The sequence below is a fragment of the Apodemus sylvaticus genome, chromosome 8 (genome assembly GCF_947179515.1).
Source record: "Apodemus sylvaticus chromosome 8, mApoSyl1.1, whole genome shotgun sequence".
Lineage (NCBI taxonomy): Eukaryota > Metazoa > Chordata > Mammalia > Rodentia > Muridae > Apodemus > Apodemus sylvaticus.
The window spans coordinates 53,931,916-53,958,784 of record NC_067479.1 but is presented as its reverse complement, the minus strand read 5'-3'; the positions used below and the strand labels follow the sequence as shown (position 1 = coordinate 53,958,784).

Genomic DNA, 26,869 nt, shown 5'->3' with positions numbered 1-26,869 from the left:
CGAGCGCGCATACCAGAGGACAACCTTTTAGTTTTCTCCTGTGGGTCCCAGGGTTTGACTAAGGTCCCTAGGCTTGTGTGACATGGTTTCGCCTGCTGAGCATCTTGCCAGTCCTCCACATTGTTTTTGAGACACGGTCACCTACTGAACACAGAACTCAGTTTCAGCAGGGTTGGCTGGTTAGTAAGCTCCAGGGTACGTATACAGGGTTTTGCCTGTGTCTGTAGCTGTGTACCCGTACCTGACTTTATAATGCGGGTGCTCAGGCTCTGAACTCAGGTCTTCATGCAGGACATCATGCAAGCCCTTTACCCACTGAGCCATCTCCCCTGCCCCAAGTTTGCTAGTTTTGTACAGTAAATTAGAAAGGGGAGGAAAACTGTATATATATAGTAAATATATATATTGTATAATATGCTGATTTATGAACTATATGAGTAACTTAAACACAACATTTGGGAATTCTTTTATATGCCTAGCTTCCTGACTCTTGGTAAGTATTCTTCATAATGTCACTGCTCAGTGGTGTGTGGGAACAGCATTTGTTGTCATTGGAGGGAATAAGGCATTATCAGTCGTATCAGTCCAGCTCGTGGAATGATTTAAGTCATAGCCTCATCCCAAGTCCCAAGTCCTACTTGAAGTAGTATTTGTGGTTCAACAGTGTGCATGTGTGTGTGTGTGTGTGTGTGTGTATATGGGTGTTTTTGTCTCCATATGTCTCATGTGTGCCTAGTGTAGGTCAGAAGCAGGCATTGAATCACCAGGCGTTGGAGTTGCAGAAGGTTGTGAGTCACCATGTGGGAAATGAGGCTGGTTTACAGCAAGAGCAGCTAGAGATCGTAACCGTTGAGCCATCTCTCCTTAAAACCTTTGGGAAGTTTTAAGAAAACATTTTAGTCTTAATATTGTGTTTTTAATATTTTCCAAAGCACTAGTCTGAGAATTGCTAAAATATTTTCAGTATACTATTTCAGAAATGATCTAAAATAAGTGCTTAATATTTTAAAGGGATAGACTTTTTATATATTGAATGTTTTACTTTTCAAATCTAGAAAATCTATGTATATGGAATGCCTTAGCCTTAGACATTGTGGTAATGAGACTTTATTTAATAACACTTGTTAAATAAAATACTGTTTGCATGTGACTTCCTGCTTTCTGTGTAATAAAAGTATTTTTCTTCTAGGGTCAAAGGATGTTGTGATAAAGGCACAGGTTTTAGCTGGCGGCAGAGGAAAAGGAACATTTACAAGTGGCCTCAAAGGAGGAGTGAAGATCGTTTTCTCGTAAGTCATAGTTTCTTAAAGAAAAATTATTTAAATTATCAGATTGTTGAAAACACTGAGCTTTAGCTGTGGTGTAGATTTTTCTCAATTGGAGAACAGAAGAATTTGAATTTTTTTTCTTATTGTAGTCCAGAAGAAGCAAAAGCTGTTTCCTCACAGATGATTGGGCAAAAATTGATTACCAAGCAAACTGGAGCAAAGGGCAGAATATGCAATCAAGTTTTGGTCTGTGAGCGAAAATATCCCAGGAGAGAATACTACTTTGCAATAACAATGGAGAGGTCATTTCAAGTGAGTACTTGTAGACAGGACACATCAGGATTACATATACCTTTCAGTTTCGGAGGTTGAAGATTATATATGTGAGGAATAAGACGTATTATCATTGCTCACAGAGAATTTGTCAGGTTTGGAAAATAATATGATAGAATTTGACATGTAATATAATTTTTAAAAGCTGTAGGGGAATTCCACTGTGATTAATTCTTTAGACATTATCTTAAATCTCTGGAGAGCATATTTGGGTTAATGGACAGAGAAAATTAGTTTCTTGCATTGCAAAGTAGTCTTACCAAAGAAGAAAGAATAAACCAAAAGCATCTTGTTCTTTTTCTACTTCTAGGTTTATTTTACTGTTTTGTTTGTGTTTTATGTTTTTATGTTTTACTAGGTTGTTGGTACTAGTAGAAGGTGACGTTAAGTATAAACGATGCAGTTGTAAAGGAACAAGGGATTTCAAGGAGCTTTAGGCCTGCTGACCTCTCTTTATGGAACCAACATTTTAGCCCTGAACACAGGCATCTACTTCAGTACAAACCCCATGTCCTGAAGCTGCAGTGCGTTGAGGGCTGCTCAGGATGCTACCCAGCTTTCTGTTTGAAGTAAACTGTGCATGTTTGGAAGCCATGGCAAAGATTGCTATAGAAAGTTATTATTGTGTGCTTTAGAGCCAAAATTTAAGGATCATCAGGTACTTTTCTTTATAACAGCTTTTAAAAAGCAGTATTTTTCTATGTTGTGATACTTTCCCTCCTACAGTTAAAATCTTCAGTAATATTCAGTAATATGTTAATAAAAGTATCTTACAATTTTTTAAGAAGTATTTCTTGAGGTATAACACTAGGTGGTAGCAAAACCCTATTTGGTATGATTTTTAAAAGTATTATTCTTTTTTTTTTCCTGTATGATATAATTTAGCTTTGTAAAGTATTTCAGAAATTAGACCACAATAGTCTGAGCACAAAGATTTGCAGAAGTGTGTTTCATGCATTTACTTGTTTTTTTTTTTTTTTTAACATATTCTTTTCTCACTTGGTATACATCAGTACCTGTCATCTTGTTAGTTATGTAAATGTCTGGACAAACCAAGAAAGACTTTAGTTCTTTTTATTACTTTTAATTCATTAGTTGATAGGTGTGTGTGTGTTCATGTGTGGGTGTGTGCACGCACGCACGCACACTCACAGGCATACATGGGATACATGTGCAAGGTCTTTTTGCATTAGCCTCCTGGGTGCTAGGATTGCAACTTCTTCCCAGAAGAACTGATCTTGATTGTAGTGAATATAGCAAACTGAATATATGTTATTTAAGATATTTGGCACAGCATTTTGGAGAAAGATAAAATTTGAGTTCATTTTAAAAACCTGAATATTCAGAGAAGCATTTGGGGCTTTCTTACTAATGGAAACTTGCTTTTATTTCAATTACAAAAGCAATGTATTTCTAATTATTCAGATTGAAAATACTATTAATAGTGAAATCATTTAGCCAAAACCTTGATGCTTGTTTGTTTGAGGCCGAGCTTCCCTCCTCATTCCAGGCTGGCAGGTGATAAGGCTCGATGTGTTATCTCCTTAGATTTATAGAGCCCTGGTTGTGCTTTTCTGGAGTGTGACTGACGTTTGGGGAAATCCCATGGATAGGTCTGTTGAGCAAGCAAATCAGTCAGCAACTGATGATACAGCTCAGTGCTCACAGCATGAAGAAGGCTGTGTGTTTAAAATCCAGCCATACCGAAAGTCACTCAGCAATTAAAGCTAAAAAGCAAAGGAATTTTTGATTGGATATACATGGCTAGGTGTGGTGGTGCGTGCTTAGAATCTCCGCACTGGGGAAACAGGCAGGAAGGCAGGAGACTCGAGTTTGAGGTTACCTGGGCCTGCATGGAGTGCTGGCTTCCAGGGTCCTTTTGGTGCACTTTTGTTGGGGTTGCTCTGGGCTTTGGTAGCGACACATGAGGATCCTGGGCAGGCGTGTCTGTGAGCTTTTGTGCCAGACTGACAGACATCACCTTACCCTCACTAGCACTTTGTGAGATGTGACATTTGCCTCCTGCCTTTTGGTATTGACTTTGCCCTGAGAAAACTGAATTCATTAGATGGTCTTTGCTATTTTACTTTTCTAGTGAAACTTGACAATCTGCTGAACAAGTGCTTCATCTGACTGTCAGGGTTTGGCTTTGTCTGAAGTAGATATGTAAAAGGTACTAAAGCAATTCCAAAAGTTTTCATTAAGTAGATCTTTATCTTATACTTTAATTTCAAACTTATTTTAAGGCAAGGATTCTTGAGGGACAAAGAACTTAGGTTTATGAAAGTGAAAATAACATTATTAGTGTAAATATATACTCATTCATTCATTTATTCATTCATTTAGTTTTTCAAGACAGGGTTTCTCTGTGTATCCCTGACTGTCCTGGAATTCACTCTGTACACCAGGCTGGCCTTGAACTCAGATTCATCAGCCTCTGCCTCCTGAGCGCTGGGACGAAAGGCGTGTGCCACCACACTTGACTTGGGCACAGATCTGTGGGCTCCCTTCATCCTCTCTAGTTTGATAGTTCCCCAGGACAATTTACAGAACTGTACTGAATGCTGTACTTAATGATTACTCTTATTATCAGCCAGAGGGCAAAAGTCACAGAGGGCGGGACTGGGCGCATCTTAAGCGTGAGGCTTTAGTTGTTTCCAGTAATGCCACATTAGGGATTTTTCTGCCCTGCGTCTTCATTGTCTTTGTGTCTCTTCTTCTCCCATCAAGGTGTCTGACGAGATGCAGAACACTGACAACGAGAAGGGGGTCTCTCCAGGTTTCTGGAATCTAGAGGGTTTCTTACTTTTAAAAATTTAAAATTATGGTCAAATCAAATGACATGTATGCATATATAAAGGTTTTTTTTCTTGGACACTGATTTCTGGATACTGCCTTTTTTTGAGTCAAGGTCTAGAGTAGCCTTGAACTTATTATATAAAATGGGTTTTTTAGAATTTAGGGTGATCCTCCTGCCTTAGCTGTAGCGTTCTGGTATTATAAGCATGTGCCAACTCATACAGCTTGATTGGAGGACTTTTTATTTTGCAAAATTGACACTATTTATTGAACACGTCGCTTTTGTCTTAACTGGGTGATGGGCTGCTGTTCTTCCTCAGCGTGCGGCTCTTTCGATGCCTGTGTAAATGTAGCACTTGCACTTGTGACTGGCTTATTTCACTTTTCGAATGTCTTCATCTCTGATAGGTAATATATGACAATACTTTTTTTTCTTTCCTTCTCTCTTCCTCCCTCCCTCCCTCCCTCCCTCCCTACCTCTCTCTCCCTCCAAACTTTCCTCATTATTATCTTAGGTTGGGGGAGCAGGCATGAGTTCTTCATTGGGCCAGTATCTTTCCATGTTTTTGTGTCTTCAGTTTCTTTCAGCAATGTTTATAGCTTTTAATGCATAAAACTCTTTGGTTATGTTTAGTATTATGTACATTGTTCAGTTTGGTGCTATTACAGATGGCTTGTTGCCTTTTTAGGTTGCTTATTTTAGTGTATTGAAATAAAACAGATTTTTTTTGCCTGTTAATTTTGTTTTGAATTTTGCTAAAATTATTCTAATTCTGTATGTGTGTGCAGTTCTTGGGTTTTCTGTGTGTACGGTCATCTTATCTCTATAGAGGTAATTCTATTTTTAATTTCAATCTTTGGGTACTTTTTCCTCCTTCTCTTTTTCTTACCTGGTTGTAAGACAGGTAAGGACTGTAGGCAGATACTCCTTAAAACATTACCCAGTGAAAGCTTGTCTTCAACAGCTTTTCAATAAATGTCAGATTAATTCAAAGACAGAGATGTGTACCAACTAGGAGTTCCTTATGACTACTCCAAGTTAAAAACTAGCGAGGTTCAAGAATGACAAAGATAAGGGGGAGTTGTTTCCAAGAAAAATTTCTTCTCAAAAAACAAAAAAACCTTCAGTAACCTACAGTATCATCTCAATTGCCAAAGAAATCTGTTAAAAGAAAAGAAAAACATTTACTTGAATTGGATTAAAATGTCCCTAAATCTGGAGACCGCACAGACGAGCAGTCCATTATTGAGAAGCATGGCCTCATGCAGGCAGGCAGGCATGGTGCTGGAGCTGAGAGTTCGTCCAGCAGAGGGCGACTGGGCATTACACTGGGTGGAGCTTGAGCATAGGAGACCTGAAAGCCTGCCCTGCTCCCACAGTGACACACTTCCTCCCTGAGGCCACACCTCCTAATAGTGCCACCCTCTATGGGCCAAGCATTCACACACTTGAGCTTTGGAGGCCATATGTATTTAAACCACCACAGCATTCATATGTATCTGGGTGGTGTGTGCTTGTATGCCTGTGTGGATGCGTGCATGTGTCTGTGCATGCGCTAGCACACTCCAGGCCAGGCCGCACATACAGAGGTCAGAGGATAACTTCTAGGGAGTTATTTCTTTCCTCAAATCATCTGGGTTGTGGGGATTGGAGTCTGGTTGACAGGCTTGGCAGCAGGCCTCATAAGCAGTTCTTCATGTAGGCGTGATCATTTAAAAAGGATTTGGTTTTGCTGCCCATCGATAATGTTCTCTTGTCCCAATTGTGCTGTATTGCTGACTCAAACACTTGGATACCAAACTGTTAGCAGTTGTTTGATTGGAATCCTATCCATCTGCATAGAAACTTTGAGTAAGCTTGGAGAAGCTTTTCCAGAGTTAGTGGTCCCTAGTCCTTGAGTGTTCAAGGCCCCAGAGCATATTTCACAACCTAGAGAGTTATATCTCCAAGTCCTGAGTACATCAGGCTTGAGCAGGCAGGAACTGGAGGCTGCGTTTAGGTTGGGTGCTTATTGCTTTGGGCTTTAATTACCAATGGCGTCAGCTCTGGGCGGCTCCTATAGTCCTTGACTCCCAGCTGCAGTAAGTGGTGTAACCGCAGCAGCAGGCATGCCTGCTGGTGTTAGAGCTCCTGAAAGGGGCGGGGTTGAACCCTCTTTCTCTGTAGCAGCTAGTGTTACTTCTTAGATTTAGTGTGCCATGATTCTTGACCTGACAGCCTGGCAGCCTACTGGGACTGCTCTGGGACTGGGCCCCGTTTCCATCTCTTCCTCCTCCTCTGCCTTTGGCTTGTTGGCTTCTTCACCTTCTGTCTATTTGCTGGGTTTCATTTGTGCCTTCACTTGCTAGGTTTTCTGTTTGTGCTGATTTCATTGTTATTTGAATTGCTTGACCCTCCCCTTTAGTAAACTTGAGAGTTTGTTAATGTTCATCTTTTTAACTGTCCGATTCTTACTTTGTTCATTTTCCCCAGCGTTCTAAAGTCACCGTCACGCTGTCACTGAATGGCCGTCTATGTGTTAGAATGTTGTCGTTGGTAAAGTTTTACCTGTATGCTTAGAGCAGCCGTGGTCTGAGGCATTCTGACTGCTGCCCCTTCCTCTTCAGCTGGAAGCAGTTAACAGCTTAGACTCCCTAACAGCAGTTCAGGTGACCTCAGAGAGGGGATTGCGGAGCTAGGAGGCAGACAGTTTCCCCAATAGGCAGAAAGAAAGGGAGACAGGCTGTGACCAGGTAAAGTAAAGATGGTGAATTTCCAAGATGGCTCCCTCCTTGTTCTGAATAGAGACAAAAGCAGACAGCTTAAAACTAAGGCCTTGTGTGCTTTTCCCTGCTGATGGACCGGCTCAGCAAGCTCAAGGACACATTACACAACAGTTGTGGGCCAATTAGCCATCCCATCCTTCAACTGACCAACCTTAAATTAGAGGAGGTAGAGCCTACAGATACTTTAAAGTCTCCCAGCCTTAGGAAAGAAATTGCTTTGCCAAGGCCTTTTCTTGCTGTGCCTACTGTATACATGTTTCCTTACCTTCAATAAAAAGCCTTTCTTCAACTGTAATCATCATCATCATCATCATCATACCTATGTCTTCTAGTTCATCTAACTTTTACTAGTTACTCTTGCTTTGGTTCTTTGGGATATAAATCACATGCTGAGCTGGTGCTTTTTCTCTGTCCAAGTGAGCCATGTGTGTTGGTCTGACTAGATAGAGCACTAGTTTTCTGGTTCATCCATAGTCTTCCAGCTCATTTCTTGTCTCTGTGGCCACAGATAGCTAGTCTGCTTGTTTTCTAGCTGTATTTGGACTTAGAGAAATGAACTATCACCCTGGACAACACCCTCAAAAGACAGAATATTGACATGTGTCCCCTTTCTACTCCTTGGGGCAAAGGCTGTTTCCCCTTTGGTCCCAAACTGAATTGGGGTGGGGTGGGTGGCTGATGCAGATGAAGGGAAATGCTCCTCTCAGTAGTTAGTACACATGCTGTCAGTGTTAGCTATGCAGTGACTCCTGGTTTGTCAGGCCTTTTCAACTGCATATTGGTGCTGGAACTAAATGCTTGTGGGCGGGTGGCAGGTGAGGTCTCGGTTTCCTACTTTCCTAATCTTGGTGCTACAGATTTGGGGGACTTTATTGTTGCAGGAATGATAAAATTACTACCTCTGCAGTTGACTAAATTTTTAAATCTTTTTCCTCCACACGGTGTTAGTCAGCTTAAAGCTGTGAACCCTCTGCTCACCTGATTGAGCGATGTACCAAGGCCATTGGCCAACTGCTCAGACACCACGGCTATGGCAACACTTATAAAAGAAAATACTTGATTGGGGCTGCTTTACAGGTTCAGAGCTTCAGTCCATTATCATGGTGGGGACATGGCAATGTGCAGGCAGACATGGTGCTGGGGAAGGAGCAAGAAGTTCTACATCTTGATCTGCAAGCAACATAGGAGAGACTATGAGCTACACTGGGTATATCTTGAACATAGGAGACCTCAAAGTCCACCCTCACAGTGACACACTTCCTCTAACAAGGCCATGACTACTCCTGATAGTGCCACTCCCTGTGGCCAAGCATCCAAACATTTGAGTCTGTGGGGGCCATACGTATTCAAACTACCACACTCAGTATAAAGTACAGTCCAGGACCTCTGAGTCCTTCCTTGACCATAAAGATGGCTGAAGACTTAGTTACTTATCATACTGGAACAAAGTGCAGCTAGATAATTAATTACCACATATATTAAAATCTAACCACATGATAGAAAATAATTTTTTACTTAAATATGAGTTAACTCTTAAAAAATAGATTTCCTTTAGTTATTGTTTTAAGTATTTTAAGAATTGTCTTTTCGGGGGAGGCTAAACCATTATTTAAAATTACATTTTGTGTTTGTTACTGAAATACTATAATGACAAAAATACAGTGACTTTTTTAAAAAATGTCACTGAAACTGGAGTGACTGCGGTTGTTGGTGGTTGGGAGTGAAACCCAGGCCCTCTGAAGAGCAGCCCTCTTAGCCACCAAGTCAGCTCTCTAGCTCTGATCTGTATTTTCTTATTAATTATATTAGCATTACCTCTAGGCTCCACCCAAGAGTTACCTAGCAACAGCTAGTATCTCCACCTACCAGGTAAAGGCCAGGAGCCAGGCACATAAGAAGATAGTTCCTTTACTCCCCCCAACGTCACTGGCTAGCCTCTTCCTCCTCCCTCTCCTTTCTCTTTCTGTCCTTCTCTGTCCACCTTTCTCAGCTTCTACCCCCTTTCTAGGTCTCCTTCCCTTTTTGCCAGTAAACTGTCTTTATATTAGGTCTGTCACATGGCTTGATTGTTCCAGGGAACACCTAGGCTAGCCGCTGAGCTGCGCCTTCCTCTGCATGACACTGCTGTTTTATACATCACAGAACATTAATATGACTGTACTATTTTTACACACCACTAGATTAGTTCTAGTCATACCTGGTTAGCAAATCTACAGGATGTTTATTTTGTAATTTTATTGATTTTTGGAGGAACTAAAAGTTTATAATTTATTTGTACATAATGCCTTATTTTCTTACAGTATGTGTGACAGTTTTGTGTACTTGTAGGAAGCCTACAGATTTTTCTTTAGATGGTTTCTTGTGTTTACTTTAAGCAGTACTTTAATGTCTCTTTAGTTTTATGTGTAAAAATGCATAGGTTATATTTTATATATTTGATTATACTTACTTATTTGGTATAGATGTGTGTATTTTATCTTTTTCCCTTTCAGGCAAGATGTCATTTTTATTTTCTGTTTCTGCTTCTTTTCTGTTTTTCAGTTAAACATTTAAATGGTTACTTATTGGAGATATGTCATATTGTCAAAGAAAATTGAAAATATAATGTGGGAGCAGTAGATGCCCAAATCTGACAGTGCACAGATTGGTTTGAAGTTATATTGAGTCTAAAATAAACTTTGATGCTTTGTCTGCGCCTTCCCTTGCAGGGCCCTGTATTGATAGGAAGTGCACAAGGTGGTGTTAACATTGAAGATGTTGCTGCTGAGAATCCTGAAGCCATTCTAAAGGAGCCTATCGATATAATTGAAGGCATCAAAAAGGAGCAAGCTGTGACAGTATGTGATGCTCGGAAACAGCTTTAGTATTTAATTAGATAATTATACTTAAAATAGTTAACTTTGTAAAACATTCAACAATTTAAGACAGTTTAATTTCTTATTTAAAATTGCAGTTTTTGAAAGTATTTACAGTATTTTTAAGATTTTGAAAGTGTCTATAATAGTTTTCTTGGTGATTTCTGTGTTTCTTTATAAGACAGGAATGCTTTTTACAGGTTACTGTGCCATTGCTGGACCTAGTACCATTAGCAGTGATTCCTTAAAGTCAGCATATGTCCCGTCTTTCTTAATAGTACCCAGAATGTCTCATTAGTGTAGTAGTTGTCTGAGTCAAGACCCTTCACTGTGACTAGTTAATATGTCCCACACCATTTTTTCTAATGTATCAGTCCTTCTTCTCACACTTTTTAATTCGTTTATTTATGAAAGAATCGGGCGATTATCAGTCATCGTTTTTCATAGTCTGAGTTTTCAATCCTCACGGAGGAGTAAACATTCCCTGGCCTCGTCCCCATGAGTTCTCCATAGTGCAGAGAGGCTACCTTATGCTGCACTCTGTAATGTTTGTTTGTGGTTTCCACTTTCGGTGCTACTTTCCTCCCCTTCTGCCTAGCTTCTGCTCCTTCCAAACACAACTGTAGAATTTAATACTGTGTGTCTGAGTATTGCTTGATATTATTTTTAATGATGCTGTTGAATTAAATTATTTGGTTTATGAACAAAAGTAAGGTAAATTGTTTGCTATGGATATAAACACAGGGTCATCAGTTGCTGTGAAAAAACATTGTTAAAATAAGCTTAGTTGCTGAAGTATAGCAACAGCAGGCCTGTGACTGGTGTAATGCTCACAGGGCAGAGGGCCTTCTCCAGTGAGACACATGGCTTAACCAGAGTGGAATAAACACGCAAGGCACATAGGATTTATTACAGGTTATATGAGAGTGATGACTAGAGAGCGGATCTCAGATGAGGAAGCAAATATTTGACTCAAGAGCTAAGATACAGCAGGAAGGAGGCTTCTCTCAGTACCTGGCAGTAGATTGGTGAAAATCATTTTGCAATTCTCAAATATTTAAGTCTATACAAAAACATCTTTATGGTGAAATGGTACTCATTATTGAATTATTTTTTATTTATAAAAACTTTTCACTCAAACAACATTCTGTGTTTTGGTCAGCGATGGTTTTTTGCTCTTTGACTCTATATGAATCCTATTCCCCCTTAGAGGATTTAAGGTTTTCTGTTGCTGAAAACCAGGAGTATATTGCAGCCTTTGGTGTTTACAGTAGAGAATTCCTTGTAGTGTTTATAGGCAGACTCCTGTCCTGTGTATCATTATTTCAGAATTTCTCAAGGAACTTTGAAGTTGCTAATTGTTCCAGCTAGAAAAGTGCTTGGTGGCAGAGCCCTTGCCCCCGGCAGGAGGTCCTAGGAATAGCACCCTGCCAACACCGCCTGTTTCACCATGGAAACTGACCTAGACCTCCTGCCTGGTGACCTTGAAATTATTTGCTTAAAATGTTCCATAGATGTCTCTGATTTGGTTTTCTGCTGACCTCTGTGACTCTTTAGAGGAGAGGTTCAAATTCTGTGTCTGGGGGCCTGCCAGAGTTGAGTTTTGAATGGGTGAGACAGTGTCCCTATAGGTGAGAATGCCTCTCCTATTAGCCAGGAGACATGCCTTGCATTACCTTAAAGGCAAAGTAGGGTACTTTACTATCTTTGGTTAGTGTTTAGACCATTGAGATTATCAACCTTTTTAGACGTCGTTTTAATAAAATATAAGTCTCTTTTTCTTCTCTGTTTAGTTCCAGATTTTGGTATACATGCTGCTGAAGCAAGCACATAGGTCTCTTTTTCAGTGTAGGTTTACTGTGAGCTTAGATAGAGGCAGTGAGGAAGCTATGAAGTGAACACCAGGACTGTGATCTAGACTAATGGCTAGCACTTGACCTATGAACCCTTTTCTGATTTATAAAATAGGCATAACGTGTACCCCATAAGATTTTAAAGCAACAAGGTTTTTTGTTGTTGTTGTTTAAACCTTTAGTAGCTGCTCTTTCAGTGATTTAACTACAGTTCTTGCTTATCTTTTTAAATGATAAAGTTTTTATTTGTAATATTTTAATGCTGATTAGACATATACAAGTTATTACTGAAAAAGACAAATTACTTTCAGCTTGCAAAGAAGATGGGATTTCCTTCTAACATTGTGGATTCTGCAGCAGAAAACATGGTCAAGCTTTATAAACTTTTTCTGAAGTATGATGCAACTATGGTAGAAATAAACCCAATGGTAGAAGATTCTGACGGAAAGGGTAAGGCATCTTCTATCACATGATGGATGCTGTGTGTCATCTGTTGTTCTTGTGTAGCAGTTCATCTTCTGTTGAATTGAATATGATCAGATGTGAAAGAAACCTATTAAAACACAAGAGTTGTGCTGCCTTATATAGTGACCACCATTCAGTCACAGTCTGGTTGAATTAATAAAAATGATACAAGTTGAAAATCCAAGTAAGCAGTCACCCAGTCATGTTCCAGGGGTTCAGAAGTCACCATAGTGGATTGGACAGAAAAGGAAAATTTCCACCCAGGCACCCTTGTGGGGCAACACTTGGTTGGAGAAATAAGGGTTATGGCAAGAGTTAGCCATGATCTGGGAGAATTAGCCATCCAAGCCTCCATACTTGGATCCATTCTGTGAAAAGATATGCTCAGACATGAAGCCATTTCAGAATTTGAGCCAATAGAGAAGGGTAGCTTGCTTGTCTTTTATTGCCATGAAGAGGCACCATAACCATGGCAACAGCTTACACAAGGGCCTCTTTAGGACTCAATGCAAGGACACCCCTGACACATGCTTGGCCTCAGTGCCTTTCCTTAGAGGGAGATTCCATAATCCTTTTCTTCTATTCTTGACTCTAAAGCTAGAAGCTGCCACGTTCTGCTGCTTGCTCGGGCTGGAAAATGGCCCTGTTCAGTTTCATCTTTACCAACTCTGTTTTCTGTGGATTCCTTCACTGCCTCAGCTTGCCTGTCCTGTATCTTACTCTGTAGATCAGGCTGGCTTCAAACTCAAGATCTTGCTGCCTTGGCCTCTTAAGTGCTGGGACTAAAGGCATGCACTACCACATCTGGCCCTAAGTTTTTTTAAAAATTCTTTTCACAAGTTAGACTCAGCTGGTTGGTATATTTTCCTGATATCTCCACGCCCTTTATTCTATTTAACATCAGGGTTTTCTTTACTCTGGTTATCTCCTTGAACACAGAATTTAGTCCATTCCACTTCCTGGTGACTTTTTTATTTTTTACTCAAATGTTACATTTTGTTTTTCCTTGCTCAGCTTGTTCCTTTTTCTTACAGATCTGTATAAGACTGACCACTAATAATAACACAGCCTAGTCAATAATGCTGGTTTGAGATTGCCTCTGCCAATGTAATTAATCCAAAACTCTTCACTTTAGTTTCAGGCAGACTTTTTGGATAAGGGCAAAAAGCAGAAACATTCTTCACCAAAATATCACAGAACAGTCTCTAAGCCACATACTAAAATTCTTCTCCGAAACCTCTTGAGCCAGGCCCCCATAGTTCAAATCACTCTCAACCCTTTGTTCTTCTGTCCTTCTAATAGAATGGCCCATTAAGACCCACTTAAAGTATTAAGTTGTTTTTCTAATCTAAAGTCCCCAAATTCACAATTCTCCAATCAAAAGTATGGTCAGACCTGTCACTAGCAATATCCCACTTCTGGTACTAACTTCTGTTGCAGTTAGGGTTTTAGGGTTCTATTGCTGTGAAGAGACACCGTGACCATGGCAACTCTTATATAAGACAACATTTAATTGAGCCTGGCTTACAGTTTCTGAAGTTTAGTTCATTCTTATCATGGTGGCATGCTAATAGATATAGTGCTGGACAAGGAGTTGAGAGTTTTACATGTTGATCTGGAGATAGTCTTGTATATTTGCCATCAATTAACATAGTAGGTTTTATATTCAAACTGATGAAGAAATGGTGTTTTGTCTGATTTATTCAGTTCTTTGATTTCTACTAATATATATATTTCATGTTTGTTGAACATGTTTTCTGTTTTGGAGTTTTCTGTTGATGTTCTTTGTTACCACTGTTAGTTTTCTATGGCTGATAAAAATTACCATAACCTTAAGTGACTGTCCCCCTTCTTAGTTGTAGGCTAGAAGTCCAAAATTATTATCCACTGCCTTTCAGGTGTGAGCAGGGCTGCATGTTTTCAGGGGTTGTAGTGAAGAATCTATGCCTTTGAGTTTTCCCCTTTCTTGGTAGTACTCCTCGGCCAGTAGGCACTTTATTTTAGTCTCTGCCTTTGGGGCCACGGTATTTTTTTTTTCTCTTCTGTGTGTTTTTTTCTCTTCTGTGTGTATCTGTTTAGTCTTCTGCCTTTCTCTTGTAAGGATCGTTATGGTTCCTGTAATCTCAGGTAATACCTGATCTCAGAACCTTTATCACATCTGTAGAAACTATCATATCAAGTAACAGTTTCTGTGAATTTGTAATTTCCTTTCTGTAGTACCCAAATGGGATTAGTTTCCTTACTACTATGGTGACTTCTGGATATTTTCATATCAATTTTTAATATTACTCAAAATTTAAAACAGTATAATGACATATTTACTCATCCTTAAAAATCTTCCTCTCTACCCTCATCTAGTCTGTCTCTGACCTCATTTTTGGTTTTTTTTTTTTTAAACTGTTCATTTTTAAGTAAAATGCTAGAAAACATGTTCTTAATTATTTAATTGAGGATTGCAAACTACATGCATTTCGTATTTTTCTTTATTTACTTAATAACCTTTCCTTGGCGGTATATAGCCTCTTTGTTTACCAAGGATGTTAACTTTTTTTCTGGCATTTGAGCATTTTAATTATATTGTTTAAGTTTGCTTGCCTTGAATATATTAAAGCTTTTAGTTTTCAGCTGGTTAGACATCATTTTTGCTTCTTTTATTTTCATGATGAGATTATTTTTCCCTTCCTCAGGATCAGTAGCTATGAATGTATAAAATGTCCTTTTTTTATTGTTTCATTTAAAAAGTTTTAAGTTTTTAGAGTTAACAGTGATATGGCTGCCTCTTTTTAAAGTATGCACTTTTTGTAACATTGTTAAATATAATGTTTTCTGTTGATCTTGGGTACCCTGATCCATCTCATGCAAGTACCTCATTCTTACCTTATTCACTATAGTGTGTGAAAAAGTCACACAGAAAGAGAAAACCGCGATTTCAGTTAGGTAAGAAATTATGTTCAACTCATAGGAAAAGTTAGAAGGGTGCTTACCAGGCTTGAGGTGCGAGGAATGGGAAGATGTGTTGGTCAGGATATGAACTTTATGAGTGACTCTGAGATCTGGTCTGCGGTAGGTAATGCACCAAACATTAAAGTGAAGAAGAAAGGCTTATTTAGTTGACAGTTTCGGTTAGGGCCAGCTGATTGCGCTTCTGCTGAGAGCCCTCTTGGTGATGGCTTTACAGTGATGGGAACATGTTGACAAGTCATACCATGAGGACAGGAAACCAAGAAGATCCAGGCTGCAGGCTTGTTCTTTTTGCTACAGCTTGCTCTCATATGAAGTAGCTAACATACCCCAGGACCACGTTAATCTGTTCAGGGATCAGCATTCTGGAATGGTTGGTTGCAGTAGCCTTTCCTCTTAAATAAAGGTCTTACCACCTAAGTACAGGACGAACCTCTCGAGTACAGGGGGATGCTTTTAAGCCATATTGGGACTTGTGAACACTTTACCTCGGGGCTCACGCTTGTGCAGCACATGCTGTCACCCACGGAGCCACTTCCTAGCCACCGTTGCTATTTTGAATGAAATCTTTGCTACTGTTTCTACTAGATTGGGACTCTGGAGTTGACTATAGATTTTAGTTCTACCTATTGTATTTAGTTCTACCTATTGTATTTATTATTCTTAGTTGAAAAAAGCCTTTTGTGCATTTGCCTTCGATGTTTTATCTTCTTTTTGTTATTAAACAGTTTTGAATTTTGACCTCACATACATTCTAAGCATAGAATATAAACTTAGGTTTGTCTAGTTAAAAACATTTTAAAAATATGTATTTTTCATTAATAAGAACATATCAATGCCAGGCTCTGTTGTAAGTACATATTATTTCCACCTTTATAGATTTTGAAACTTAGTGTCAAGGTGTCAGGCTTGCCTGAGGACATGTGGCTAGTAGAGATGCGCTGTCAACCAGTGATCAGTAGAACTTGAGTTCTTAATTATAACAGAGTTGCATGCCAGGTATACTTCTGCTAGGGAATGTATATTGCTGTGCTGGGAGCAGGAGATTAGAAGTAGGGGTAGACTGTAGATAGCTGTAGTTGTATGCTGAACAGAAGGTTGTAAGCATAGTGTAAATGGAAAAGAAGGCTTTGTTTGACAGATTAGTTTAAATTTGGGCTTTGATACCGTATATCCATTTTTTAACAGTGACGTATTTACTTATTTCCACTGGAAACTTTAGACCAATGTAGGATATAGTTTTAACATTATATATTGACAGATTTCCTTTAGAAGGTACATACTGAGTTTCAAAAGCATTCATTAAAATGTATTCATCTCTTTGTAAACTGGTAAATGGTTGTTATAAAACATATAGTATAAATTTGGAAAATTTCCATAGCAGTCTTTAAAAGAAACTTTGGTAACTAAATTTAGAATTATTGTTTGTGTAGTTTTGTAGGAAATATCTACCATGTATAATGAAGTGTGTCTCTTAAGTATACTGTGTAGTTGTTTGAGTAATTGAAAGATAGAGATTTAAGAGACTTTTTTTTAGTAATGAGAAAACAATGTCTAAAAGCAGGATAACATAAAAAGTACATACTGCTAAGTCTAGTGGTCCCTGCCTTTAATCTTAGCAATTGGAAGGAATAGGCAGGCAGACCTTGATAAGTTTGGCTTACTTGGTGAGTTTCAGGTCAAGCAATACTCCATAGCAAGACCCTTGCTTTAAAAAAAGAGGAGGGGGGGATTTGCATAATTGGCTTATCTTCATTGTCCTTAGAATCTCCTAAAGACTTTTAGTGACTACTTCCCTTTCCTGACAGAATTCAGTCAAATTGGATCTGCCAACTCAATTACAGATTAGATAATTTACCTACTCAAATGCTAACATTAGTAGGACTGAATTTACCCTGGATTAGCAGATAACTTGTTTCCTGGGGTAGGTCACTCTAGAGATGATGTGTTTATAATACCTGCAGTTATTAGGCAGATAATTTGTTATTTACCCTCTAGGGATAAGTGAATATAAAGAGGAAATTGGGCCAGAAATCGTCATAAAAATAGTGAACCATTCATGTTTTGTCCTTGGCTTTCACCTCTGGTGTATTGGAGTGGATACAGGCCATCTCTCTTGGACATTGAGGCCACTGTTACCACTCTCAACTAGTTTTCCTTTGGTCTCTAGGCACACCTCTGGCAAGCTCAGATGTTTGCTCCCAGAAGTTTCTAGTAGATGATATACTCATTGCTAGGAGAAAGTGCTAGATGAATCTTGAAAATCATTTTTTCCCATAGTAGATTATTCTCAGTCATGTTGTCTAATGCAGAATCAGGAATTTCTGTAGTGAACTATGATATTAAGATATTCTGAATACTCTGACCCAAGGATATGTCTGGAACCCAAAGACCAAATGTAGTGAAGCTGAAAGGACCTTAGGAGCTAGAGCTCTGTAACTTTGGAGGTTTGTAGCTGTTATTAAATAGGGAGTTGCATCATGAATTTGAGGCAGAGTTGGGATTATTTTAGTCAGGATAACTTGGACTACTTCTCACAGGAATGGACAGTTTTTTCACAGCCTTATAAATCATATTGTTTGTTCAAGTCTTTTATTGTGCCTCACCTTGAAAGTAGTAAGATCCAAGTTTCTCATGACCTCAGCTTCTCAGCACATTTACAGCAGCAGTAAGCTCAAGCCTGGAGAACCCTAGTCAGTTATGGTCTGTTGGAGATGGGTTCTAATGCTTTGATTCAATCAGGAATCTGTGTGTCTAAATGCTAAAGGTCCCTGTCCCCGATTGGTTTTTGATTGATCAATAAAGATGCCAGTGCCCATTGCATGGGCAAAGGGAGACAGGATGGGACCCTTAGAGTTTCGAGGTCTAGGATGCAGGGGGAAAGGGGGGCATCTCCAGGATGTGGTGGGAGATGGAAGAGGAGAGCTGGGGGGGGGAGGGGGGAGAGAAAGAGAGAGAGAGAGAGAGAGAGAGAGAGAGAGAGAGAGAGAGAGAGAGAGAGAGAGAGAGCTCCAGCAAGCCATGTAAGAATTTGGGTAAGTGGCCATTGGCCACTTCCCAGATTGGGCCTGGTGGAGCAGGGGACAGATAGGAGTGCCCAGTCATTGAGTTAGCCGAGGCTTTTCAAAACTAAGCTAATGTATGCGTGCCTTTCATTTGCAAATCCAAAGAGACCCTGGGCAGGTGGCTGGAAGTACTTGACCAACCCACCAGGTACATAAAAGAGTATAGCCAAAACTCACTACTACTGGGTCAGTTACCAGTTTCCCCAGGTTTCCTTTCAGCCCCTGCTACTTAGTTTTTTCAGAAGTCACATCAAGTTTATAGTGCTCATAGTGATGTAAATTTAAGTATCTAGTAATTATGCAACAGTGCATCAGTATGCAATTCATGTAGAAAATGAATGTAAGAATTGTCATTTTTGCCTTATCAACATTAATTTAACATGATGGATGGATCATTTACTGAGCTAATCACTGCCTCTGCACGTGCATGCTTGTGTGCAGTGCCTCTGGATGCCAGCAGATGGAATCAGATTCCCTGCGAGTATTGTTATAGTTGTCAGCTACTACGTGGGAGCTGGGAATTGAGCCTGGTCTTATGGAAGCACAGTCAGTGCTCTTAACTGCTGAGTCATCTCTCCCGGCACAAGTTTCTTATTTCAGAACTAAGGAAACACTCAAGTAGCAAACTGAACAAGAAATGGGCACAAGAATAAAGGGTTAAAGTAAATGGAAAGGAAAGTATATGTTCTGGGCTTCTCGAGTTAGAAAAGTAACAGTAGAGAAAATACTGAGTATTAGGTTTAGAGAAAGGATAAGCAAAAGTCTTTTTAGAGAGTTGCAGTTAAACACAACAAAGTATGAAAGTTAAACACTTAAGATGAAGTATTGTAGTTCCTATTGGTCTTTGTCTTAGTTAGGGTTCCTATTGCTGTGAAGAGACACTGACCACAGCAACTCTTAAAGGGAACATTTAATTGGGGCTGGCTTACAGTGCAGAGGTTTAGTCTGTTATTGTCATGGCAGGAATCACAGTGGCACACAGGCAGACAGTGTCCTAAAGAAGGAGTGAGAGCTCTGTATTCATATAGGCAGGCTGCAGGAAGAAACTGAGACACACTTCCTCCAACAAAGCCACACCTCCTAATAGTGCCAGTCCCTGTGGGCCTGCGGGGATCATTTGTATTCAAACTCCACACTATACCATTCTAGTTTGGAAGAGTAAAGATGTGCCTGCCTTCACACCAGGCCCTCTGTTGATTGTCTCTCTTGTCTTCTCTGCTGGTGGGAGCGAGGGCTGTAGTCTCAGTAAGTCAAACCAGGAAAGTCAGTAGTCCTTCACAGCTGACAAGGATTTCTGCCAGAACTCTGATCTGACATCTTAGACCCGCAAATTCTAATCTAATCTCTGGTGCTTTGGAGATCAACCTGTGCAGGGCTTTCTGTGACAGAGGCTATGGGGGTGTTTAGAAGACACAATTGCAGAGACACAGGCCTCTTTTGGGGCCTGTCAAGGACTCATCCTAAACCAAGTTCAGACCTGCATTTCCCCTGATCTTGATCAGCCAGGTAATGAGGGGTGGTGTGATAGATGTAGAGACAGTAACTGAGAGTTTTAACTTTCCTAACTATTCTCCCAAGTTGAGAATCTGAGCTTCTGAGTCCTGTGCCAAACTTGTGCTTCTATGCTCCCACTCGGTACTGAGGAAGGGATGGATCACTGATGAACAGTGATGTTGGAGAAGCAACCTATAAGAGGCACTTTGTGTTGGGCGTGGTGGCATATGCTTGTGCCCTGGACTACTCGCTGCCTGGCCCTGCCTACCCTTTCGGGGTTGGAGGTGAGGTGGCATGGAGGGAGTCAGTGACAGACTCCAGGGGCAGGCGGGAAACACTGCAGCAAGCTCATCTTGGTCCCAAGAAAGCATCTCTTCTAAACAGCAGTTCCCCACTGGCTAGGTTAGATGCACATGATACCTTAAAAAAAGAAAAAGAAAAAACCCTTTTGATTGAGTGCTAAGGATGGAAGCTAATTGGAGTGGGTGTAGGGTGAATGATAGGAACACTGTACAACTAGTTTAACAGGTTAATGGCTCCTAAGTATTTTGTGCTTTATCAACCATTCATGATCTTGGATTTCGGAGGTTTTATTTTTGTTCCCCTTTCTCCTTTTCTCCTAAATCTTTTTAAACTGTGAATCATGTTCTTAGTTCACAAGTCAGTAGAAATAGACAGAAGTCATCAGGTCCATGGCCGTGGTTTGCTGAACTCCACTTCCCCTCACTCAGGTCTTTAGAATTCCTGCTGCTAAGGAAGGAAGAGAAGAGTGGGGAGGAGGTGGTGGGCTTGAGAAAGTTCCATCAGTGTTAACACTGCCGATGGTGGGGGAGTGGGCCTAAGAGTTCCTGGAGGGCAGTTCCCGAGCTGTAAGGAGCAGGCAGGATCTGGGGCCCGTGAAAGGATTCCCACTGAGAACATGGACAGTTCATGCTCGGAAAGCTTAAAAAGAGTGTGGGATGTCTTTGAGGAATGTTTTTCTTTTTCTGTCCTTTTTTCCTTCCTTCCTTCCTTCCTTCCTTCCTTCCTTCCTTCCTTCCTTCCTTCCTTCCTTCCTTCCTTCCTTCCTTCTGTCTGTCCGTCCGTCCGTCAGGGTGGATGTAGAAAAAGTAACTTTAGGGTGTTTAAATTCCTATATTTTCTATGAGAAACAGTTTGAATTCATTGTGAACATGAATTGAAATACTTTGAATAAATAACCAATTAAAATGTGCTTTTTACCCTATACTAAATCATGCATTTATTGGATAGTTCATTGCATCTGACATAAAATTTAGATTATTTTCTTCATTTTCCCTCTAAGTGTTGTGCATGGATGCAAAGATCAATTTTGATTCAAATTCAGCCTATCGCCAGAAGAAGATCTTTGATCTTCAGGACTGGAGCCAGGAAGACGAGAGGGACAAAGAGGCCGCTAATGCAGATATTAACTACATTGGCCTCGATGGCAACATAGGATGTCTAGGTACCTAGTCCATTCCCTTGTTATATTGGCTTTGATCAACTTAATATATTTTCTTTGTTCCTTACACGAATCATCTTTCCCTCTTGATAGTAAACGGTGCTGGCTTGGCCATGGCCACAATGGATATAATAAAACTACACGGAGGGACTCCAGCCAACTTCCTTGATGTTGGTGGAGGCGCCACTGTCCAGCAAGTAACAGAAGCATTTAAACTTATCACCTCAGATAAAAAGGTAAGGGTGGGGCTTATGTGCTAGGGTTTGAGTTGGGTGGAGAACCTTTGACAGAATTAATGTTGACATTTAGTGGACAGTGAAGAAATTTGATTAAATTAGCTAAAGATACTACTAATGCCTCTGGTGAACTAGCATGGGAGCCATTCACAGGGCAAGTGGTCTTGGTGATAGTATTTGACTGCAAAAGCCTGGAATTGTAAAAATATATGTACACAAGAATACTTAGTTCATTAATAAATATTATTGATGTTTCTGATAATATTTAGTTCTTTTGGCATTAGACTTTAGGAAAAGGGAAATGATAGATACTACAAGATGAAAAAGTACTTCTTCCTTTTTAGAATTAAAAACAGATTTGTATTGCCTTTCCCTTGGAATCCTATAAAGTTATTTACCATATGTATTAATTTTTTTTTTTTTACTGCAAATTCAGCTAAAATGAGGCACAGTAGGTGTTGGTTCCTATTGTACTGTAGAAGCAATGGTTAAGGATTTCGGAATTGATGTGCTGAGCTTGAGCCGTGACTACCTCATAAACAATTGGCTGTAAACATATTTATAAAAGCATTACAGTGTCTGTGTGTGCATGTGCATGTGGGTGCCCATAGAAGCCAGGAAAGGATCTCCTGAAACTGGAGTTATTGTGCTTGTGAGAACTGAGTCGGGGCACTGGACACTGAACTCTGCTTCTCTGTGAGAGGAGCAGGCACTCTAACTGCTCTCCAGCCCCAGGGTGTTTTACTTCCTATAACCATTGGAGATACAGTTGCAGGGCCTCAGCATATTTGAAAAAAATTGAGGCCTTAGGAACTAGGGAGGTGAGGAAACTAGAACTTGTCCCCTCAGTTTCGTTAAAAAACCACAGAGAGAGAGAGGGGGAGAGAGGGAGAGAGGGAGAGAGAGAGAGGAGGAGAGAGAGAGAGAACTGGTGGAGGTAAGATCACATCAGGAGTGGGTTGGTGTTCAGGGTAGACAGTTTAAAGCAGAGTAAGAAGAGCTGCTGGAAGACTCTTTGCGCATAGGCAGGGCCAGTTTGTAAAAGGCTGAGTGTGATTAGTTAAAGGGGCTCTGGCCAGAGGAGACATAGTTGTGACTTATTATGACCAGAGTTTGGGTCAAAATTGGTTGTATTGGTCGGGTGGAGTGAAGAGAATTGTAGGGGATGACTACTAGTGGAGAGGTGTGCTGTGCAGGTGCTGTGCAGGTGCTATGAGGTAGGGCCTGAGGTGATTGTGTTGGTCAGTAGGAAGAAGACTAACTTACAAGGGTTTTGTTGTATGTGATATAGTAATATAAGCCAGGGATTGAAATTAAAGGTTGTAAGTCCCGGTGGTCATGGACTGGGAGATAGGAAAGGAAATAATGGTTTTATCTGAAATTGTTGACAAGGAATTGATTTTTATATTCCACTGTTTTGGGAGAAGAGGATAAATACTTATTTCTTTAATATTTATTAATAGGTACAGGCTATTCTGGTCAACATTTTTGGAGGAATCATGAGATGTGATATTATTGCACAAGGAATAGTCATGGCAGTAAAAGACTTAGAAATCAGAATACCTGTTGTGGTACGGTTACAAGGTGAGTGTTGATGATCCTAGTTCTTCTTAACTGTTTAAATGATGCAGTTGTAAGGTGCAAGGTTAATTTAAAAAAAAATGATCTTGTAAACAGCTACATCTTTTCAGTGAAAGCATTAAACACAAAACTTGAAAAATGTTGTTTTCCTGTTGCTGTAATAAAATACCCTGATCAAAGGCCCTTGAGGAGCAGTTTCTTTTGGCTTTCTTGTGACAGGTTGTCCACAGCAGGCTTTCTTTTTCAGTTTCTTGTGACAGGTTGTCCACAGCAGTGGAAAAGGCACTGGGGGTGGGGTGGGGAGCAGGAAGCTGATGCTTACATCTCAGGTGCACACAGGGAAGGGAGATGCACACAGGCTGCACACTGTCACAGCCTGTCTCTAGGGATGCACTTTCTCCAGCACGGCTCTCTATCTTGAAAGTTCTGTAACCTCCTCAGATAGTGCCAGCAACTGGGACCAAAAGTTCAACTACTCGAGCCTCTGGGGGCATTTCTCACTGGAAACACCACACCACAGTGTGATTTTGTTGTTTGTTTTTGTTTTTGTTTTTGGAGACAGGGTTTCTCTGTGTAATGGCCCTGGCTGCCTTGGAACGCACTTGTAGATCAGGCTGGCCTCAAACTCACTGATACCCTCTTCCCCTGCCTGGTTAAAGGTGTGGGCCACTACCACCCAGCTTCACAAAGTTTTTCTAAGAATTTACTACAGTGGGAAAAATGCCTGCTTTGTGTAATGTGATATGCTTTTTATTTGTGATTTATTTGATATTCTGACTTTGCTTTTATTACCATGGACATGGTAAAGCAAAGTATTTCACAGGGTAGTTCCAAGCTCTTAGAATATTTTTTTAAAAAAATCAAGTATTTGTGTTAAAATAATAGAAATTCCTGTGCTGAAATTCTTATAGTGAGAAAGATTTTAAATGCCTTGTATATATTTTTAAGTTATTTGCTTCTATTTTCATAATCATTTCTAGGTACACGAGTTGATGATGCTAAGGCACTGATAGCAGACAGTGGTCTAAAAATCCTTGCTTGTGATGATTTGGATGAAGCTGCTAAAATGGTAAGTGGGCTCTACTGACCTAAGGACACATTTGTAGTGTGGAAAGGATCTAGATACCTTTAGATTCTAAAATGAGCCAGCCAAGTAGTGATGTTAGTGCTTCAGGAAAGCAGGCTTAATTCTGGGGAGTGACAGCAGTAGATACACATACTGTTCGATGGGGTTTGTGGCGGAGATAAAAATTGTCCTCAGCTCATACAACAAGGAAAAGCAGGGCTTTGTATTCAGGGGTCCAGATGGGCAGTCAGCAAGTGGGAAATTACAAACAACACAACACGGAAGATTCAAACTGGACAGTGCAGAAGGGTTTGGAGGCAGTGAGAGTTTACAAATTCTTCTTCAGAACCTCTTATACATTCATCTTAAACAATGGTCAATTTATACCCAATCTGGTCTAATCTGTGTTTTTCTTTAATCTATTATTAGTTAGTAAATCCCAATGTTCAACATTTTATACTTCTCAATCATGTACATGAAGGTGAATTAGTATGATGATAAGAAATTACTGTTATGTAAGTGGAATACAGGCATTGTAGTTGTGAAAGTTCAATTATTTTGTACTATCTAGATTCTTTGTTAAGCTTGGGGTCAAACTGTTTGCACTGCAGTTGGGTAATATGCAACTATATTTCTTAAGCTATAGTTCTCCTGTTTTAAAATAATCCTCCTGTGGTGTTGGTTTGGCAAGTACTATGCTATGGTCCTATATAGTCTCATTCTGGGTTTAATAATTGTAACCATGAGTGTCATCTGTTTAGCATGTCCTTTTGTCCTGCATTTTCTCCTAAACTGGAAGTTCAGTCTGTAGTTTGACTGTTTGACAATGCTTCCCTGCCGCACCCCCCCCCCCCCCCCAGGAGTCTCCTGGGGCAATATACCTCTAACCTCAGACTACTTTTTTTTTTTTTTTTTTGTAACTACTCTCCTTGGAGAGAAACTAAATTTTGGTTTTAGACATGTCTAATTTGTACGACATTTTGTATGGAAACGTAGATATTCTCATATCATACAGAGCATTGGAGTTTTTTGTTGGTTATTGTTACCTCACAAAATTGCCTTATGCCAGCAATTCTTACATCTAAACTCCTACCCCATACATTAAGCTGGTAAGCTTTTTCAAGGTAGTTTTGTTTAGTTATGCTTTGAATTATGGGTGTCTTGCAAGGATACTCCTTGTTTGTGTCTTCATGGTAAAATTTATCAGAACATATTTAATTGAATTCTAGGTTATAAAGAATGTCAAATTTTTGACAGTCTTGTGTCAGTTCTTGTTAGACTATAGTGTGACTTGTCAGAACAGCCCTAGTGTTTTAAATGGAAATGATTGTTTCTTTTGCCAGGGCTTATAATGGTTCACTTTTTTATGAACATTTAGATTTGCCCTGTTCTCTTTCAGGTTGTAAAGCTCTCTGAAATAGTGACCTTAGCCAAAGAAGCCCACGTGGATGTGAAGTTTCAGTTGCCAATATGAGCAAGGCCTTGGTGGATGGCTGCGGGTATTAATGTGCTATTATTCTTCATTATACTGTGGTCTCTCCTAGCGTCCCTTTTCTTTTAATGTGTGGAGAATGTAATCGCCACATAGGCACACATACCTTTGAAAGCATTTGCTCTGCATTTGATTCTGCTGCTCAGAATGGACTGTTTATATAAAGAATGTCTGTTATAAACACACGGTGGTCTCTTTTCTTGCAGCCATCTTTTTTGCTTCCCTACAGAATGTCACTTGCAGTATGCCTGTTTTCTGGTGTTCTTCATTGATAAGAGCCCTATAAATAAAATTACTACAAAGATAAAGCTTTATTCTTTAGTATGAAAATATATCTAATAACAGCCTCATTAGGACAATGGTGTGTTATAACAATGTTTTATATAAGAAATATTTATCTTCAGCATCAAATGGCTGTTAAAATGTATCAATCATTATTTATACACAGAACTTGGAAGCACTCCTCAGAATATCTTTTAAGTATTTTAGAGAAGTAACTTTCTGATTATTTAAACATCGTTTTAATCATTACAGGACAATGAAACTGCCAGTCTTCATGATTCTGTGGTGGTAAAAACACATGTAGAACTTGGACAAAATTAGAATGCCAGTTTAAGTTAATAAAAGTTTCCCAATGTAATTTGGAGTAATGTTTTTTTCTTTTGAAGTAACAGGTATTCATTTTATTAATTGGTCTAAGGAGCCAATTTATAGTTCATAAACTGGAATGGCAGTACATATTCTAAAGCCTTAGAAGTCCTGTTCACAGATCTACTGTCTGCTACATACTGTTATTTCTTTCACATGCATATTTGTACCTCTGAATTTGGGGGTATGAGGTGGGGATGCCCTGTGGACCGCTTACTTAAAAATCCCCTTTAACACATGACATCTCAAATTTATAGTTAGAGTCCTGTATACTACTATAGTTTCTATGGAGAATATCACAGGTTTTAAGTGTGTGTGCATGGCTGACTTTGGGGATAGGATTCATGGCCTCCTGTGCCAGCCAAGCACTTGACTACTACCAGGTAGATGCTAAATCTCCTCAGTGATAGGACTTGTAGCAGATGCACATGGCTGGGAAGGAAGAGCCAAAACAAAAGCAGTGCTCACGCAGCACGGGGAAACTGTCGATGCTTTTTTTGGTGAGTTTTTTTTTTTTTTTTTTTT

At 39.7% G+C, this 26,869-nt stretch overlaps 1 protein-coding gene across 2 annotated transcripts in view; it reads left to right on the top strand.

Moving 5' to 3' along the window:
- The window catches only part of Sucla2 (succinate-CoA ligase ADP-forming subunit beta), a 38,388-nt gene extending 12,052 nt beyond the window's left edge, over positions 1-26,336 (top strand). Inside the window, exons 3-12 of one of the 2 annotated variants that reach the window (XM_052190957.1) lie at positions 1,190-1,289; positions 1,418-1,580; positions 9,875-10,003; positions 12,186-12,324; positions 21,163-21,324; positions 21,415-21,557; positions 23,021-23,141; positions 24,119-24,207; positions 25,604-25,703; positions 26,231-26,336. In XM_052190957.1, the coding sequence (XP_052046917.1) occupies positions 1,190-1,289; positions 1,418-1,580; positions 9,875-10,003; positions 12,186-12,324; positions 21,163-21,324; positions 21,415-21,557; positions 23,021-23,141; positions 24,119-24,207; positions 25,604-25,678 (1,121 nt within the window). In that variant the 3' untranslated portion in view covers positions 25,679-25,703; positions 26,231-26,336. Of the gene's footprint in view, positions 1-1,189; positions 1,290-1,417; positions 1,581-9,874; positions 10,004-12,185; positions 12,325-21,162; positions 21,325-21,414; positions 21,558-23,020; positions 23,142-24,118; positions 24,208-25,603; positions 26,011-26,230 lie in introns of those variants that run through there. The other variant, XM_052190956.1, reaches the window with a different exon arrangement.
- Positions 26,337-26,869: the final 533 nt, after the last annotated feature.